Source organism: Podarcis erhardii (genome assembly GCF_964252035.2).
Source record: "Podarcis erhardii genome assembly, chromosome: 7".
In the NCBI taxonomy this organism is placed as follows: Eukaryota; Metazoa; Chordata; class Lepidosauria; order Squamata; family Lacertidae; genus Podarcis; species Podarcis erhardii.
In genome coordinates this window covers 23,631,738-23,652,406 of record NC_138511.1, presented here as the reverse complement: position 1 = coordinate 23,652,406, position 20,669 = coordinate 23,631,738, and the positions used below count along the sequence as shown (strand labels likewise).

Sequence of the window (20,669 nt, the reverse complement as noted above, 5' to 3'; positions counted from 1 at the left end):
GAGATTAAAAATGGATCTGTTCAAACCAGCTGTTGAGTTTCCAGGTACTAGTTCTGTTTTTTTTTAAAAAAAATGTTTTAACTTTTCTTCTTTGCCTGCTCCAGCTTCTGCTTGCTGCGATTGTTTCTGAACTACTGCCACATATGTGAGCCCTTTTGCCAGGCTGAGCAGCTCCTGAATTTTAATGCAACATCATTTTAAGTGCCCTACAAACATTACTTCCAGTACCATTGCTACATAATAAAAGATATCAAGGTCAATGATTTTACTAAATAGCATTTATCAACAAACTGAAAAAGGCAGCCGAGAAATGTCACATTATACACCAAAGTGAAACTTTCTAAACATTTGAAAATATCCAGAATGCCGTGTTTGAGATGTAATTAATGTGAACCTGCATGATCCCCTCTACCTTCCATGCACATCTGGATAGGAGGCGGCGATGGTGGTATTATATTTACTCAAACCACAGATTCCTGTCACATCTGAACCTGGATCACAGCATCTTCAAAACATGATTAGACTAAGGACATAATATTATTCCATAGCAACTTCAATCAGAGGCTCTCTTAGGACAAAATTGGCTCAAATCCTTGCCCAAGAATATGTCAGGAGACATAAAATATTAAATTGGGATGGGGACCATATGCTCAGTGTGGAAAATCTGGGAAAAGGTTAATGGAGATTAGGCAACACTAAAGCCATTTAAAAAGAAACTGGAGATAATTATCATCTCATCTTGTTTGTTTACATCTGTGGAAATGTTGGTTTTTGTTTTTTTAATGGCTAAAATATCAGCAATGGGTATTTCATCCAACTCAAATCTCCTTTTTAATTTTCTGTTACTACTAGCCAGAATATGAGGGTATGAGAGAAATCCCAGATGGTCTAATAAGGAACACTCAGTGATAAATAGCTATTCCGTTACTTATTGCACACCACAAGTTGTATACTGGGATGTCCTGCATTTTTCAGCACAAATCTATGTATTAGAGGGTTTTAATAGCCTAAGTTTAGGTAGCGGCAGGCTTTCTTCATTGTCACTATTGTTAAATTATAGGGAAGGATCCTGAAACACACACATGCCTACTGTGACCCACCAGTCACTCAAAGATATGCCAGCAGACACCACTTGAATTTCTGCCCACCTCTGCTAATCTGTCACCATCTAGAAGTTGCTAGGGTTCACTTCCAATGTGTCCCAGCTAAGGATGGGCAAATATCTAAATTTCACTTTTTTGTCCAAACATGGATTCAGCTGTCCAAATTTCTGAAGCTACTTGTAAACTTTTTTTTCAAAAAAAAAATCCTCACGAAAATTCATAATATCTTAATGTGAATTTCTCCGAATAAGCACAGTTTTTTTGGGGTGGGGTACAACAACATTTAAAGGTAAAGGGACCCCTGATCATTAGGTCCAGTCGTGACCGACTCTGGGGTTGTGGCGCTCATCTCGCTTTATTGGCCAAGGGAGCCAGCGTACAGCTTCCGGGTCACGTAGCCAACATCACTAAGCCGCTTCTGGCGAACCAGAGCAGCGCACGGAAACACTGTTTACCTTCCCGCAGGAGCGGTACCTATTTATCTACTTGCACTTTGACGTGCTTTCGAACTGCTAGGTTGGCAGGAGCAGGGACCGAACAATGGGAGCTCACTCCGTCACGGGGATTCGAACCGCCGACCTTCTGATCGGCAAGTCCTAGGCTCTGTGGTTTAACCCACAGTGCCACCCGCGTCCCTTACACAACGACATTTAGACATATGCAATTTCTCCTATATAATGCATTGCTGTATGGTATTTTAGTCCTACTCAGATCTGAATCATTGAAATTAATAAGTGTGACTGACTTGGTCCTGGAATTGCAATTGGGTCTATCCCGAAAAGCACTGAGTTGAGTACAATTCAGTGCTTGGTTAGAAAACTGCATAGCAAAATTTGGAAATTTTCAAATGTCAAAGAATAGGTGTGTGTTGCAGTTTGCATCTTGGTTTGAGAAAATGTGAATAAGTTCGATTTCCGACGTTGCAGGGGGTTGATTTCCTACGTTGCTTAGGGTACCTCCAATTCTACAATGCTATGAAAATGCAAACAAAATTGAATTTCTCCCTCATCCCTAGTCCCACTAAGCATGGGTGATGGGAGCTGGTCCAACAACACATCCAGCTGCTGAAACAGTTTTGAGGAATCCCCAGGAGATTGACAGAAGAATAGGAGATATTTAAGAGTATCTATGCACACTGGTAGAAGATCACTAACGCTCCTGTGCTAATAACATCTGTGTCTTATTACAACAACCTCCCGCACCAGCCATTAGCATCCAAAGCTAATTTAGCATTCAGGCTAATGCTAAATTGCAGTAGACTCTGAGCTGGTGCCTCGCGAATATTAATTAGAGCTGCTTTATTCCACTGACAATACAGGACAAGTTCCGGCACATCATACATTCAGTTTTGCCCATAGCAAGAGTATTCCAAGACTCGAGGGACATTTAGGGTCAGAGCAAAAGTTACCGCAAATCCCTGAGTCCAGAAAATGAAACCCTTTCTTCTTCTTCTTCTTCTTCTTCTTCTTCTTCTTCTTCTTCTTCTTCTTCTTCTTCTTCTTCTTCTTCTTAAAAGAGTACTGGGAAATATATCTGGAAAACAACTGAACTGAAGAAATATTCTAATTCCAAGGCAATATTTGAGCTGATGCCCACCAGTGAGGGAGAAGTTACAGACAGGTAGCCGTGCTGGTCTGCCATAGTCAAAACAAAATAAAAAAATTCTTTCCAGTAGCACCTTAAAGACCAACTAACTTAGTTGGTCTTTAAGGTGCTACTGGAAGGAATTTTTTTATTTTGTTTTGACAGTGAGGGAGAAGTTCTGCATCTCCACTAGCTCCCCAAAACTCAGATGGCAAAGAGCTGGAGGCCTTAAGAATGTGACAGCTAGCTAGACTGGTGACTGGAAGTGGCCGCCGAGACCATATAACACCGGTCCTGAAAGACCTACATTGGCTCCAGTATGTTTCCAGGCACAATTCAAAGTGTTGGTGCTGACCTTTAGAGCCCTAAACGGCCTCGGCCCAGTATACCCAAAAGAGCGTGTCCACCCCCATTGTTCTGCCCGGATACTGAGGTCCAGCTCCAAGAGCCTTCTGGTGGTTCCCTCCCTGCGAGAAGTGAGGTTTCAGGGAACCAGGCAGAGGGCCTTCTCGGTAGTGGCACCCGCCCTGTGAAACGTCCTACCACCAGATGTCAAGGAAATAAACTACCTGACTTTTAGAAGACATCTGAAGGCAGCCCTGTTTAGGGATGTTTTTAATGTTTGATTGTATTTTTAATATTCCTTTGTGAGCCGCCCAGAGTGGCTGGGGAAACCCAGCCAGGTGGATGGTGTATAAATAATAAATTATTATTAAGTTTGATATTTTGCAAACCTCTCCCCAAAGATGGAACCACCCAGAGAAAAGGTGGCCCAGACAACCAGCTTGTTGTCAGCAATGCCTTGAGTTTCATAGAATCATAGAGTTGGACCCTGGGGGTCACCTGCTCCAAAGCCCTGCAATGTAGAAATCTCAACTAAAGCATCCATGACAGCTGGCCATCCAACCCCTGCTTGAAAACCTAGAATCATAGATTTGGAAGGGATCCCAAGGCTCATCTAGGCCCCCAACACCCGCAATGCAGGCATCTCAGCTAGTATTTTTATTATTGTTGTTGTTGTTGTTGTTGTTGTTGTTGTTGTTGTTGTTATTATTTCGGGATTTTTACATACATTATATTATCTCCTTCCAATTTTTTAATTTCCCATACAATTTTTCCTTCCCTCTGTCCCCCCCATCCTCTATCCACTGGAAGGGTTCAAACAAAGACTCTCCTCCCTAGAAGAGAGGGGAGTGGTTGTGGGTGGGAGCCTGAGCTCCGCCCCTAGCAGGGGGCGGTAGCCCCCTGCCTCCCCCACTCACCTGGCTGGCGCCCATGCCCATCGGCAGGCACCCAACCAGGTGCCTCCGAGGGGGCGTGTTCAGCAGCCTATGTGCTGCGGCGCCAGCCCCTCCTCGGCCTCATTCTCCTCTCCATCGTCTCGTCGCGAGTCACCCACCCTCCACTCCCTTCAAGCTCAGGGTCTTAGTTCCTTGGCCTTGCTATGGACCTTAGGTTGGTCGCCCTGGTTGTCCAGGGGGCCTGGTAGGAATTTTTCCATTTGGCATTAGGCTTTTTGGTTTTTTCGCCTACCTCGTAGCAATTGTCACAACTTTCGTGGTATTGGTGGGTAGGTTAGGCATTGGAATAATGTGTTGTGGTGTGTCAAAGAGCTAGGGGTGGCCATCGCCTATGCCTTCAATTTTTGGGTATTCCGTTAAAGGAATCCGGCGGTCGTGTATTGTGTCCGATGCCTGCTTGGCGGGAGGCCATGGCACGACCCTCAGTGACATCAGGGGAGAGCCTATAGTTGGATTAGCATCAACAGGTCCACCTACTGGTGAATAAACCCCCTTGTTTTAGACATCCAATGCCTAAGCCAATACCTTATCACTGCTGTAATCAATAAAGTTGTGGCCTTTTCTTGCCCATTAACCTTATATCACGTGTCCTTGTGTATTCATTCCACATTGCGGGGGTCGGGTCCTCGAACCACAATTATCCTCAGCCACGGGCATAGCGTCTTTAGTTTCCACCTAACGTCTTTTGTTCCAGTAGTTTCTATCCATTAAAGATAGGAGTTCCATCTGTTCCTTATCATGGTGGACTTGACCTTCCACGTTGTTTCCTGTGACGTTACTGCGACAATGTCCAGCTGAATAAGTTCAAACAAATAACTATTCCATGCCTCTACTGTCCATTTTTCTCTATCTTTCCAACCTAAAGCTATTGTTGCCTTTCCCGCTAATATCATAGCTTTGAAAGTAAACTGGGGGAAAGGCATCTCAGCTAGTAAAAGAGAGTCCACCACCTCTCTTGGGAGTCCATTCCATTGTCAGTTGTAGTATTTCTGCTCCTCTTCCCATGACTGTTATGGAGCAAGAGAATGTTTAGCCCACTGAGTCGACTTTCAGCTAGCCATGGATGGTGCCTATTGGTGACTGTTGGGTGAAAGGCAGGGAGACCAACAGTAGGTGGCGCCAGAGCCAATGAAAGGCAGATGGTAATTGTCCCTATCCCCTTCCCAGCTGTGTTCTGCTAAGACAACATGGAAGCTGCCAGAGCAAGTGCCACCCTCTGGGCTGGTTGTGAGAAGGCAGGCAGGCAGAGGCTGTTTGAGGCCAGACTGGGGGTTGGTGGGGCAGTGTCCCATTTGCCCAAACGGACCAGTTTCTATTGGTTTCAGCAAACAGCTACCCAGTGGGCCCTGATCATCACCTTTGTTTCCCTACAATGCAATGCCCTGGAACTCCCACCATTCTGCGGTGTTTAGCAGCCATTTTTGCTTACCCCCAACGACATGAAAATGTTATCTTGGGAGAAATTTGCATTAAAACGCCGACAAATTTTGTTGAGGATAAAAATAAATAAATCAGACATTTCTGCAGAAAGCACTGGATTTTAGATCTGAACAATGAACAATGGAGAGAAAGTGAATTAACAGATTCATCTATCCCTAATGATGGGACATGCCCACCACATGTGGAAGTAAGAACCATAATCCACACATCCCACATGGGAACCTGCAGTATACACCATAATTCCAGAGTTGTGATTTGCCAACTGTTCAGAGCATTTTCTCTCACATTAGCCATGATTTTTTAAGCCCATATTCCATCCCAATTTCACACCCCAGTGAAATTCACCACACTTCTGTGTGTGCCCTTCACCATCTTTTTAAATCTGTATCTTATACAGAGACTAACCCTTTAATGGGTATCCATAGGATTTTTTAATGTTGCGGGGGGAGAGAGATAGAGCAGGTAAATTTAAGCACTAAAAGGTGGACCACACTAGAATCCCACAAACACAGCATGAAAAGAATAGAGCCCGTAAAGTTGGGAGAGACTCAAAAGTCCATGTAGTCCGACCCTCTGCCATTTTGCCGTATATCCCAGGTTCCACAAATGCTAGAAACCTAGTAGTACAAATGTTACTCTCTTTTTTTAAAACGGTAGAAACTAAGAAAGGTGGGGAACTTGCAACTGTGATTCACTCAGGAGGACAACTGCCTCCATCACCCACCCATTAATCCTTTAATGGTCTGGTAGGAAATATTTACTAAATGAACAAAAGGTGTTAAGATCCCTCGGCAGTGAAAAGTAAAGGTAAAGGGACCCCTGACCATTAGGTCCAGTCGTGACCGACTCTGGGGTTGCGGCGCTCATCTTGCTTTATTGGCCGAGGGAGCCGCCGTACAGCTTCCGGGTCATGTGGCCAGCATGACTAAGCCGCTTTTGGCAAACCAGAGCAGCGCACGGAAACGCTGTTTACCTTCCCGCTGGAGCAGTACCTATTTATCTACTTGCACCTTGACGTGCTTTTGAACTGCTAGGTTGGCAGGAGCAGGGACCAGGCAATGGGAGCTCACCCCGTTGCAGGGATTTGAACCGCCAACCTTCTGATTGGCAAGTCCTACACTCTGTGGTTTAACCCACAGCGCCACCCACCTACCAGTGGAAAGTAAGCCAAGATTTAATTTGAACCAAGACCTTCCCAGATTAAGCAGCTCATCGTGGGGTTTCTCACCTGTCATGGGACATCTCTCTTCCTCCTCGCCCCCAGGGAAATCCCGGAGTCTGTACATTTCTGCCACCTCTCCTTCCTTCAAGCCAAAGCCTGTCCTGGCAATCTGAAATCCCCGGCACATCGTAATCAGAATTATAGGTGACAAAAGCTGGGGAGAGCGTTCTGTACCGATGGCTTCAGAAAACAAGTTGTTCAATGTTGTTAAGGTTTCTAGGCTTCAGAAGTAAAACGGGACTGCCTGCTGAACACAGTTGTATACGTTTTGCCCATTCCATAATTGCCAGAAATAGCAATCAATCAAAGTGGGGACGTGTCAAAATTTTAGCTGCAAATTCGAGTCCACCCACCAGCACTGTGGGCTCCTTCTGCATTAGGCACGGATTGCTGAAACACCAATTCACATAGTGATTCAGTACAGGGCACCTTTGGTTGGACACCAGTAATATGGACATCTTAGGTTGTCTCCAGCTAAATCCTGCTTAGAGCAGACCAGATGAAACTCGTGTGCAAATTAACATTGACTTCAATGGGTTTATTCTGATTAGGACTAAAAGTGGGGCTAACAGGGGTCCCATTCAGTAAAGAGCTCAGCATCCTTATTCAACAAGTTGGTTTATAGGAGCCTAATAGTTTTGTCTTTCCCTGGTTTGGGGATAACCACTATCCTGGATCTGTGCCAAGGGACAGGCACTGCCGCCCTCCCCCCACTGAATGCTCCCGTAGGTGCCCCATTGTGAAATGTTTTCTGGACCCTAACCACCCCCTCCCCAATTTCATTTGTTAAAATCACAATAAAACAGCCACATCTACTTTTTAAAAAACATTTTGACATGGTCCCCCTGGAGGGTATGCTAAGGGCCAATGGGACCGTCAGCCTGAAGAAGGTTAGCTACCTTTGCTCTGGAAGGTAGTGAGGATTGGGTCCAGTGGGAGAGGCACTGAGTAGTATCAATAGCTGTGAGCAGGAGGTGGATACTTTGAAAGCACATTCTGCACCAAGAGATCTCCAGAACCTGGATCTGCCATTGGCGATGAGGAGAGAATAGGGAATCCTACACCTTCCACCAAACCTTGCAAAGTTAGCTGCTCGCTGTCCATCCTAGGACCCAGGAGACCTGGGTTCAAATCCCCGTTCAGCCTCGAAACTTCTTTAGTGGCGGATGAACCCCTCGGAAACAAATAGGTTAAATAATCTTTATTTTGAGTTGTGTCAGTTGGTTTTACAAATAGATTTTAAATTATTTGCAATATATATATTTATATATATATATATATATTTATGTATATATAAGAAATATTACAAACAAACCGACAACAACAAAAACAACAACAACAACTCTTGACAAAAAAAACCTGCCCTCCCCTTTTAGCCCCTTTTAGCCCTGTATAATAAGGGCCGGAAATTAAAATATGTTCTCTTTTTTAAAAAATAAAAAAGGTGTCTTGATAAATTCTTCCCTTGTTTTCTTCCTCGATAAAATGTACATCCATTGTGTGTGTGTGTGTGTGTGTGTGTGTGTGTGTGTGTGTGTTTAAAGCAAGAATTTTAAAAGGGTGGGCTTTTTCTGTTTAACTCTGAACAGAGTTTATGTTCTCTAATTTTGTTTAAAACATATTTTTTAAAAAGTATTTTGCATGGCAGTGCAAAAACATACAGGCAAACAAACGGGGTGGAAAGCAATAGGAAGCGGTCATTCCACAGGTGCTATGTACAGCTGACATTTGAAGCATCATAAAATTATTATTTTTAGCTGACATTTCTGGGGGAAATGACAACTCTCCCCCTGCCCCCCCCCCGGAGTTATTATGGAGCTATGCAAAGGCAATGAAAAACATTTTCCTGCCTAGTCTACGATTAGCTGCCTGAACCCCTTTTCCTAAATGAGTAGTTAAAACGGGAAAGAAAGAGAATTACTTGGACTTCCCTGAGGGTTCACGCTTCCGCTTGTCCTGTTCTGAAAAAGCACAAGCTTGAGCCGTTTCCCGCTTGTCCCGTGGCTTTCAGGGGTAAGGGGCAGCTTTTCCAAAGGGGTTGTGAAGTCCTCACCACTGAGAACAGCATCGGAAGTCGCTTTATACTGAGCCAGACCACTGGCGCACTTCGCTCAGTGGTCCATGCTGACCGGCCAGGGTCTCAGGCAGCGTGTCCTCCCTCCAGACTTCATTGGAGATGCTTGGGATTGAACCCGGGACTTCTGCATGCCAGGCAGATGCTCTGCCACTGAGCTACGGCCCTTCCCTGAAGACGCAGGGTCGTAATAAGCTGCTTTATACTGAGTCAAACCACCGGTCCACCCATTGCCTACTGCTGATTGGCAGTGGTCCTCCAGCATTTCAGAAGGTCTCTGGTCTTGCCCCAGCCCTAACCACAGATGCTGGGGATTGACCCTGGGGCCTTCCTGCATGCAAAGCCACTGAGCTACAGCTCCTATAGCATCAAAAGTTCCACGACAGGGATCTTCAGGTCTTCACAACTTCCAACACAGAAAGGAGACCTTACCTGCACCTACTGGACTAATGTGCAGATAGGAGTTCACTGAACTACTGGCTTTTGAACTTCACAGATGCTTCAAGAGGCTCAAAAAAACTTATCTCTTAAAAAAAATGCATGCTGCAAATTGAATGCAAACTTTCCATGCTGATTTAAAAAATGTGTGTATATTATCAGAGGTTAACGTGAGACAGGCTTGTGAGTGGACACATGCAAAAGCGAGAGAGGCTGGAAGTTAGGTGGAGTCGCCCATCTCTACTCCAGAGGAGGCTGACACGTTTGGGCAATTGGGCACTGAACCACTAACCTCTGTCTGCACTCAGGCAGAACCTGTCTTTCTGCCTTCCTACTTACAGACAGCCCTGGGGATTTGAACCACCCGCCAGGCCAATGGGAGGTAGGGTCAGAGCCAACTCATACTATTTTTGCTCCCCTCCTCCTCCTTCCTGTTGAGATCTACCAGGGGCATCACTGAAGAGGAGGAAGCTGACAGCTGGACCGGGTGGAATTAAGAAGGCAATGCAGGTGAGAGCTGGCTGAGAGGCAGACTGAGGTTGACAGGGCAGTGCCCCATTTGCCCCAATGGGCCAGCCTCCACTGGAGAAGAGGCACAGCATGCCGACTCATCTCGGCAGGAGATTCCCACAGGCAAGCAGTGCAGGGAACAGGAAGCAAGGAAGGCCAAAATGATTGGGGAATATGTCCCAAAGGCTGGAGACAGGCCATTGCAGCCACATACGCCCCGCCCCCAAAAGTGTTAAAGGTAACATGCTAAAGACATGGCTGCCCACGGTGAGTACATTTCCCCCAGCTCTGCCCCAGAAAAACAATCAATCAATCAATCAATCAATCAATTAAGCAGGTCTTTCACACCACTCTCAGCTATACAGAAAAACAAGGGCAGAACAAGCGCTGGACCTTTTGCATGTTCCAAATGCTGCTTTGGCTTCCGCAACTGAAGTCAGGCTGTAGCACAATGGTGGGAAATCTCAGGCATTTCTATCTGGACCTCAGGATTTGCCCCAGGCCACACAGCCTTTACTCAGACCACATCCCTCACTTTGCTCTGCTTTGCGAACCAAATATTTTTGCCTGGCTGGAATGTGCCCTTTAACTTATGCTTCTTGCTTGGATGGAGAGACTGAGGTTAGTGTGTGTGTGTGTGTGTGTGTGTGTGTGTGTGTGTGTGTGTGTAGAAACTAGCTTCACCCACTTTTGCCTTTTGCTCCACCCACCACAAGAACGTGGCCCTCAATAGGTTGGCCAGAAGGGAATGTGGCCCTTGGGTTGAATAGAGTTTCCCCAACCCTGTTGTAGTAGCTTCAGTGGGAAGATTAAGGCAGCAACTGGCATCAGCTTTAAGTCCAATGCATATTGAAGACTCGCCTTACCAAGAAAAGAAAAAGGGGGAACTCAGACAGGAAGAGAGAATGGTCATGCAGATCCACAGACATGTTTCCCAGGGGAAATGGGCGAGGGCATCTTTGCAGTATCTATTCCCTTCCCTCAGGAACATTCTGGTTGCCCATTGCCCATATTGCATGCTACAAATTTGCATTATTAGTATTAGTATAATTTTCCACACACATAAATTGTCCTTTGGAGGCTGGGAGCAGGAGGGGGAGAAGTGCTATCCTCGGACGAGGGCTCTTTGCGTCCTGTGCGTTTTATTAAAAATATATATATGTGTGTATGCTTTGTTTGTTTGTTTTGTTGGTTTTGCTCTTACAGGAATGTAAACATCAAGCTTGTTCAGCCCTTCCCAGCGTTAGAGTTTGAAAATAAAGACGACTTCGGTGTCACGGTTCAAGTCAGCTTGGTTCTTGAGTGGGGATGTAAACAGGCCGGCAGAGGCCATGTCCATACAGGCCCCTTTGGTGAAGCAGCAGGCCCCTTCGGGGTTCCCTCGCTCCTCAATGGGGCTCCCCTTGTTCAGCGCCAGGCTCTTCAGCCTCTGCCTCTCCTGTGCCTGCTTGGCCCGGTTGGCGATGTACCTCACTCTGCTCTGGCTCCTGGATGAAGACCTTCGGAGAAGGCCCACCCCTTCCTCTTCCTCCTCGGACTCAATTGGCTCGAGGCTGGTAGGGGAAGTGATGTCGTTCTCCTGCTGGAAGGTGGTTAGCTTCTTCAGGCGCTCCGTGAGAGGGTCCAGGGGCTTTGCCGAGGACCTGGCTGCCACACAGTGCCGCTGCTCCCTCATCGACCGGGTGATGAAGCTCCGGCTGATGCTGCGGTACTTGCCCTCGAAGACGGACGTGATGTCATCCGAGGTCAGGTCACCAAGGCTTTTCGATTTGGCCTGGTCGCTCTCCTGGCCTTTTGGCTTCAGGCAGGACTGCTTGAGGCTCTCCATATACAACCGGCTCCAGGTGTGCCTTCTGGGTAGGGACGGCAACCCTAGCTCGAGACCCTTGGCTAGCGGTCTAGGGCGCAGCTCATCCTCTGTGGGTTGGCCTGACCTCAAGTTGGGATTGGATTTGCTCTTGGTCACCATGGGCATTTCACGCCCGGAAGCAGCACTGGCAGACCACGGGCGTGCACCTCTCCTCTCGGGGATGACTTTGAAGTTCTCGTGCTGGATTCCAAGGTCTGGGAGGCTTTTGCGGGTGAGGTTGGGCATGGAGAGGTCTATGACCGTATCGTTGGAGGACATGCTAGAAGAGGAAGACATGCTGTCCCTGTGACTGCTGGAGTCCAGCTTGCTCCAGATACGGTCATTCACTGTGGCATCAGAGTACACTGCAGCTGTTGGTGAGAAGTCACCAGGAGACCTCATTGGAACTGAGCAGTCACAAAGGTTCTGCCCTTCACTTTTCGACCTCCTCACTATCACACGAGACGTGTGGGGGACTGCGGCACCTTGAGTTACTTGGGGAGAATCTCGAGGTGAAGCTAGTGTGGTGCTCTCCACGTTGCATTGTTGCGGTTGCCTAGCTGCATTGCTGGCCTTCTCGTCCACTCTCTCAACATCCATCAGTTCTTCAGCCATGCCATCTCTCTTCTTCTGGCAACTATGGGTAGAATGAGGCCCATGGTTGGCCAACGCTACATCATCCTGAGTTTGTGAACCAGCTTGACCTCCATCACCTCCTTGTTTCTCGTTTCTCCTAACATTTTTTGGTCCCAGAATACTTGTGATGGTTGGGCTGGGAGCAAGGAACCTTCTGTCCTCCGAAACCACCACCGTGCGCTGCGGAAGAGGAACTCTCTGAAGCTGATCTGACGGGTCATGGGAATTATCAGGCACAGACCCTTCCTTGGGATCGCTAGCAGGAGCAGTGGGCAGAGAAAGGCAAAAAGGAGCAGGCTGGTCCTCGTTGGCAACAAAGGGTTCTTCACTGATGGTCTCCAGGCTACATAATGAAGTGACTGACCTCTGCATTGAGAATTGGCGGACATCTGTAGGAAGAAGGAAAGCAGTGAATGAGACTGATCAGTTACTGAATGAATTCTTTTGCAGCTACAACTCTAATACATCAGACACAATATATATAAGGTTGTATCCAACTAAATTATACTTCAAGTAGACCCATGGAAATTAAGGAACCTAAGTTAGTCGTGTCCATTAACTTCAATAGGTCAGGCTAGCATTGGATTCAACCCATAATCCACAGAGAATAGATTCAAAACAGCTTGTCCATTGGAAGAATATCAGGTCGTTCTGGGCGATACTTGCCTCTCCCTCATCCCAAACTGTCTCAGAAAATGGAGGGTAGTAAAAGCTGTGACTCCTCCCTACTCTGCCTGGGGCACATACCTTTTAGGGATGGGGGATAATTTCTGTTCATTTTGCATATAAAGGCAAACTTACATAATTCACACTTTCTGACAAAATACACAAACTGAACCCAGCCCTCCATTCCAAATGTTGCGGTGCAGTTTTCCAGGCAAGTAATGTGCACGAAAATGAAAATAGGTGAAGTGTGCAGCTTGATGCATACACAGATGAAGATGACACACAAAAATGTGTTAAGGGAAATTACTTTGCAAAATTGAGTGCATTAGAGAAAAAGGAAGGTGTCTCCCTCCATTCCCAGCTCCTCCTGCAGTGTAGTGCCCTACCAGAGGAGGTAGGTGGTACATCTCTGTTTGCACATTGCATATAGAGACAGAACACTCCTACCACCTCTTGCTTGACCTGGCTTCTCTGGTAAACGTGCATGCTATAGGAAAGCACAAGAGGGTATGATTTCCCCTATCCCATTCCTTTATTGTCCTGTGTGGGTTTGGTCTGCTCTGACTTCCAATGCTCTGGAATTTTTAACAAGGATGACTTCTAAAATTAGTGCAGGAATTTGAGCATGCACAGCTTGCCATAGCTTGCAACTCCTTTAGTTCTCGATGCACTTGTGCATACCAAATTAAAAACAACAACACTACAGGAAAGTAATTTTTGATGCTGTCATATGCATGATTGTATCAAGATTCTTTCTGTGCTGTGTTTTACCGACACGTGCATGTACTCTGACACATTGGCATAACTCCCCACAAAAAAATAATAATTACTGATGCAATTGCATATACGATCACATCAAATTTTCTTGCAGTGTTTTACCAATGCATATATTGGGGATACTGGGGAGAAGGCGGGTGGGGAGAGGGTAAGGGAGAGCATGAATGAACTGAAGGTTGTGGCAAACTTTTCATCTGCAGTGCTCTGTACTATAAATCTGAAAAATTGATAAATAATAATAATAAAGTGGAACTGAGGGTTCCTAATGAACTCTGGAAGTTTGTAGGCTTGCCAGAGGCATCTGGTTGGCCACTCTGAGAACAGGATGCTGAACTAGATGGGCCATGCGCCTGATGCAGCCGGGATCTTCTGATGTTCTTAAGCAAAGGCATGGAATTCAGAATTCAAAAATCCAGGCTTATAACATTAGGATGAAGAGAATGCTGGAGGGATCACTTCCCAAGTGCAAGGCACGTGTGACCAAGTTTCCTTCCGTATGCCTAATTCCTTACAGGTCAAGGTGGTGATTCCGTAACTCTGGTTGCCAAAAAAGCCACTCCCAACATAAGGAGGGGGGGCATTGGGGGCTCACGCCCCATCTACATCCTTGCAGGGCTGGCTGCAGCCCCGCGGGACTTGGGGAATCCCGGGATTCATTAGTATTCATCATTTACTGTGCCAGCCAATCGGCTGGTGGCGGGAGCGGGCTTAATGGGGGCATTTAAGGTTGGGGCAGCCCATGCTCGCCCCTTTCTTTTCTTTCAGCCAGCTGCGGTTTTCCACCCACCCACCCTCTAGGTTTTCATTTGGACTTTGCTATGGTCGCCGCAAGGGGCCTGGTAGGAGTTTTTCCATTTGGCTAATTGGCAGTATTTTGGAAGCCACTTGGTTTTTTCGCCTACCTCGTAGCAAAACGTCAAAACACCTTTGGTTTGAGTGGTTAGGCATCGGCAGGGGTATTATTATGCAAATGAGTTGGGGGGGAGGAACGCCATCACCTACCCCAAATGTTGAAGGGTAGTTCGTTAAAGGACTTCGGGGGGCGTCGCCTCGTCTGAAACCTAGGGAGGCTAGGGCCTAAAGCGCGCTCCCGAGCGGTAACCCCTCGGGGAGCTCCTAGGGATGTGCATCTCGGGGGCTCCCCCTGTTGGTGCTTAACCCTATCCCGGTTTTATGCCAGTTAGTCTGATAGGGCCAATGCCTAAAGCCAATACCGCTCTTACCTGTAATCAATAAAGTTGTGGCCATTTTTCGCCCATTAACCTAAATTCTTGTGTCCGGTGTCTTTATTTATTCCATCTGTGGGAGGGGGCGGGAATCGCCACGCAACTCCACATTGGCTATCAAAGATTGCTTCCCCCACCCTCCAAGAAATCTCACATCGGCTGAAGACACACACACACACACTCGCACATGCTTTGGGGAAACAGTGATAAGGGTGGCATCCAACCAACACATCTCGGCAGTGCAAGGAATTAAGTTTGCCCAATGGAACTTTCTCTCTTCTCCTGCCCTGCACACCCACTAAATGTGGAGTAGTGTTCTTTTGCGGGGGGGGGGGGGTACTGGGTGCACGTGAGCAGAGGAGAAAGGCGAAGTTCCTTTGTGTAAGGGTAACATTCCTTGTGTTGACAGGATATGTCAGTTGGATACCACCCAGTGCCAGTAATATATTTCTTATGTAATCAGCATAACATAGGATTAAAGGGGAGGGTGAGTAAGGGCGAGGTGCTGAATCAAATCCATGCATGGCATTTTTTCAAGAAATCATGCAGAAGTTGGAAAAGGGAAGCACAGAAAGATAAAGGAAGGAGGGGGAAATCAAGCAATACTGCACTTAAACCAGCGAGGCTCAACAGTTACCTGTAATTTGCTCATCCTTTCAGTTCTTAACTACAGAGACAAGAGATTGCATGTGGAATAATAGGACAGAACACAGGAGAAAAAAAAAACCACAGTTAGTTCAGGAAAGGGTGAACACAGGAGAAGGAATAAATTAGTAGGGAGAAGTAAGGGGGAATAAAATCCATTTGGATAAGCTTCTGGTAGGATCCTGAGAATTCTTTTTTTGACCAACCAGAGGTGTCCAGGCCAAATCGTTAATCAAGGACAGTAAATCATTTGCCCACCGTTCTAAAAACAAGAATAAGAAGGGTGGATGGTTTTAAGTTGTAAGGAAGAGAGATCCCTCACGTTTTAATGCTATGTTTCTCATTTGGATTTTGTACAGAAGGATGAGTCTGGGAATGTTGGGTGTCAAATCCATAACAGAAATAAATCAATTGTCTGGCCACTTGGGGCTACAAAAGGTGGCCCATTTTTTTTGTGGGCCACCTGGCTCCCAAAATCCACTGCTGTGTCAGGCCAACAGACTAGGTCATAGGAATCCACAAACTGATGATCCCCAATTTACGGTGCAATGTTGTGCCTTCTCTACTCAGAAGCAGGACCCATTGAGTTCAATGGAACTTAGTCCCAGCTAACTGCAGCCAAAGGCTACAATCCTATACACACTGGCACTGGAGCAGCTGGTCCCACTGAACTTAAAGGGGCTTACTTCTCTACATTGACACACATAGGATTACTCTGCATGCCGATTTGTGCTGCGACACCTGCAAAAGTATCACATTGAAACAAATAAAAAAAAATTAATCAAATGAAACCTAAGATAAATTAGACTCCCAACCAAAGGGGATCTTTGTACCCATATTCAACATTTATACCAGGATCCTAGCATGTAATTGCTGTCAATACTGATAGAGAATTAGTTCCCTTGTTCCTTATTTCTGCATGATCCTCTGGTTGGACTGGAAAACAAATCTCAGAATCATACTTATGCATTACATGATTAAAACAAAGAGACAGAGATGCACAGACAAACCACAAAAATATATAGAAGGATTTGCTACACCGGCAATGATTTTGTACGTCACAGAAACCAATGCACATCTAAAACTGAGCACATCTAGAAAGAACTGATGGCTGTGTGTGTGTGTGTGTGTGTGTGTGTGTGTGTGTGTGTTTTTACTCCCCTTGCCCACACTAAACGGAGAGCTACCACAGCAAAATTAAAACAAAGCGCGGGGACTTCTAAGGGGAAACTGAAATGACGACACGATCTAAAGCGGATGGGTGGGGTGAAGAAGATCTGGTCTTACCAGTAAAGAATATAGGGGATTTACTTCGAATTTCCTCCAGTTTCTCAGCAAACAAGGCATTCATTTCCCTCTGAAGGGTGCCCGCCTGTTTTCTGGAGGTCTCGGACAAACGTTTGGGGAAGTCGGGGCTTCCGAGGCTCTCTAAGCTGCTGGAGCTGGAGGACATGGAGCCATTGCTGGTGGTGACCAGGTTGACCGTGCTTCCATATTTGCCACCGGGCTGGGCCTGCCACCTCTGCCGGGAATGGCCTTTCGCCCCGTGACATTTGGAGTCCCCGTTTTTCTTCCCTGAGGTCGCAAAGGGCTGGCAGGTCCTGGGCAGGTTATCGGCGCCAGCCCTGCACAGGCGCAGGTCTGGCTGCTGCGGCCTGGGCTGCTGCTCCTGGACCCCCCAGCTTTTAAGCTCTAACCTCTCCTCGCCTCCAGCCAGGCTGCCGTACTCATTACAGTGCGAAGCGTCGTTGGGGGCAGGCTGAGCGTCGCCGTGGTCGCCCCACTTGCACTCTAAATCGGGGCTCTCGTTCAGGCCTATCATGCACTTCATGCAGTTGGTGGCCACGCCGATCCTACCCGATCCATTGATGGCGCAGCGGGCAAAGACGCCCTGCTTCTCGCTAGGAGGCTCCTGCAGGCGGACCCGGTTGGACCTCCGGACCGGCTCGCTGAAGGTCACGTCCCTTTGCGCGCGGCTTTCGCCCTTGCCGAAACTCTGAGCCTTACCTTTCAACCCTTTGCCTTGAGCCTCCCTGGGGACACCGTCTCCAAGAAAGGGTGCCGGGGACCCACATTCGGGCTCTTGGTCGAAACGAGGGAGGGAGGAGTCATCCTCCAGTTCGTGGTCCTCGCCGTCCCCTTGGGAGCCGTGGTCTTTGGTGTCGATTGCAATCTCAGGGAAGCCCTTTTTGGTTTTCTTCTGGGTCTTGGTGGGCGCGCTGGCAGTCCGCCGTAAAATGTGGCTGCTAAAGGAGTGTTTGCGGTTGAGTTGGCCAGCAGCATGACTGTCTAGAGAGGCCTGCTTTGGATTTCTGAGAAATAGGCCTTTTAAGCCCAGAGCTTGCTTGGCCTGGAAAAGAGAATAAGAGGGAGAGAAGAAAAAAAACACCCGTAACAGAAGATGTGCATTTCTCTCCCCCAGTGTGCAAAGAAACAAAAGGTTAGTGATGTGCAACGTGGTATTATTAACCTCATGGGTAGCATCACCTATCCAGGTTGGGCTGGAAGACAGAATGAGGAGGAAGGTATGAGTTGCAAGTTTTGGGTTTCACACTTCTGTCGTCCTGCTAGTCCCCCTCCCCAATTGACCCACCAGCCACTTCATTCTGGTTCACTAATGACACTTGCGTGTTTACTCATACAGCTTATATGCATGCTCACTGAGAAATGAAGCCCTGTTGGCGTCAGTGTTGCTTAATTCCAAGTACCTTTGGACTGGGCAACTTATTGAGGGGGGACAGGGAGTGGTGGCCCACCCATCGTTTTCCAAAGGGATCTTCTGCCTTAGCCGTAGCTATCACTCTCACAAACCACGTCTTTTGCCTCCTGGAGTGGAGGACCTGACCCTTGGGCTTCTCGCAGTCAGTCTTGTCCATGTGCTTATGCTTACATCTTTTGATTACCAGGGTTTGACTTCTCCAAAAATGGTTTCCTTGAAATGGCACTGCAAGCTGCCATTTTGTTCAGAGGTAGTTGAAAAGGGCTAAGCCTGCCATTCTATGCAATCTTACCTGGGAGTAAGCCCCCTCTGAACTCAATGAGGATTACTTCTGAGCAGACATGCATAGGATCGCACGGGGGAGGGGGTACCCTCTCCAGTGGATTGGTAAGGAAGAGAACGAAGCATGTAATTAACTCTCATGTGATGAAAGTCTTTTTAGACACACCACACAACCTTTAGGCACTGGTGATGCATGGCTATTGCTGGGCATGTTCATAAGTTAGTGTATACACAGTAAACAAGCAAAGTCTTCATTTACACAGTCTAGTGCCCTTTACCCCTGAATGGCAAGGAATTTGTAGAGGTGAGCTCCCCATCTGTTCCACCCCGTTCAAGATTTAGAATTTGGTAACACTGAAGGTGGGCACGTCATAACTTTTCAGACACTTGATGCTGATTTGAGAAAGCCAAGGTCGCCGCATGGTTCAGGTATTAATTTTCCACCTCTTCTCCACTTGTCCTACGGTGGTCTCCGGTCAATTGGTACGTTGCTGAATATTTGCATCGCTTCAGAAATCTACAGCACCTTCCTGACCAGGAGTCAAAGTGAAGCAGGAGGCAAAACATTATAATACGTGCAACGTGAGCAACTGTGGCAATACCCAACTGCCTCCAAGTGTCTTAAAAGAAACACCTCCTACCTTCTGAACACAGTGTTCAACACCACTACAGTCATTCCATGGACACTTGCCAATTTGCTGGTTAATGGGAGTTTCACTTGAGGCTTTCCACACACACCAAAAAAAGGAGTCTGCTTCAAGTGTAGGACGTTGAGCGACTGCTTGGAACAAAACGGAGCTGTTCCGTTGGACGAATTTTGAAAGATGGCAGTATTTTGGTTCTGATATTATTTAAGAAAGTGCAGATTAGGAAGGTTTGACTTTAAATGAGAAGTTAGTCAAATTTCTCCCCCATTGCTGCTGTTAGAAGATGGGTATTTTTTGAGGAAGGTAGGAATAATTAATTCCTTGAGATTGTGCATTGATTAGTTATCTATGCGACTGTAGTTGGGCTTGAAAGGAAATGGCAAATAGCACTAAAGGGTTGATCTAACTAAGCTCTACTTAAAGTAGACCCAATGAAATCCATGGACCTATGATAGTCATGTGCATTCATTTTGATGGGGATACTCTGAGTAGGGCTAACATTAAATGCAACCTATAGAACTCAAAAGACAGGTCTGTTATTCCAACATGTTCTCACTGGGGCTTTTTGCTACCTATCCTTTATTCTCCTGCTCTGTAGGGATTCAACAGAATGGAAGCTACCAAATTTCAGACTGAACAGCTAGCTGCTAACGGAGCAGCCCAAAGAACCAAAAATTCAAAATACTGAGTCAAATTGGCAAGTGCATAGAATGACCATCCAAACAGTAATCATACTTTGCAAATAATTTTAAACCCCTTGGGGCACAAACTTCAAGGGAAGGCGGGGAAATCTCTGTACACATATACATAAATAATGTGAAGTCTCCCACCCGCCCCACAAAGAAAGAAAAGTATCCCATTGATGTAATGAGGTGAAGTGTGCAGTGATGGCTCCCCCGGTTCAATCCATCTAGACCATTTGATGCATCCCAGTGAGGCTAGCTAGTGACGCTTGAATCAAAACAAGCGATTCAAGGCCCCAAATCCAGTGCAAATTTGGTTGGAAGAAAAGAAAAGTCATTTAAGAAGAAGATCCAGCATATTTGAAAAAAAGTAACAGTGGGGGAACTGGGTTCTCCAAACATAGCGGGGAAAGAAACAGCAACAGATTCCTGCTTATATCTGAAGGAGAATTTCCTCCAAAGATAGGAGGTATCTGGGTGGGGGAGGTAGAATTGGCTCAACCAGAACTTCATTTCCCCCTTTGAAATTAGTAGATGGTGTCTAGTCCACGAATGAGGGTAAGTGATGGATGAGGGTAAGTGATGGACAGGGAGAGGGCAATGGAGGGGTTTTTCCCCCTATAAAGGATATATTTTATCCTGGATCTGCTTCATAAATGTAGAGCACTCTGGCTGTTCAATGGCCCGGCAAACGTTCCAGGAAATGTTGCAATCCATGTAATGAGTGGAAGATTTAGTTTATTTATTTTCAGGAAGTGGAAGAAATAATAAAAAAGAGAGCTAAATAAGGGGGGAAGGGATAAGAAAACCACTGGATGTTAATGATGTTATCGGTTAGAGAAGCATGCAGAACGTGTCGCTAGGAGC

The 20,669-nt window shown here is 46.6% G+C and overlaps 1 protein-coding gene across 1 annotated transcript in view; it reads right to left on the bottom strand.

Annotated features, from left to right (window-relative positions):
- Positions 1-8,147: 8,147 nt before the first annotated feature.
- The window catches only part of PLCH2 (phospholipase C eta 2), a 115,198-nt gene continuing 102,676 nt past the window's right edge, over positions 8,148-20,669 (bottom strand). The window contains exons 21-22 of the mRNA XM_081871459.1: positions 17,479-17,821; positions 8,148-12,546 (exon numbers count right to left, since the gene is read on the bottom strand). Of these exons, the coding sequence (XP_081727585.1) occupies positions 10,916-12,546; positions 17,479-17,821 (1,974 nt within the window). The 3' untranslated portion in view covers positions 8,148-10,915. The remainder of the gene's footprint in view (positions 12,547-17,478; positions 17,822-20,669) is intronic.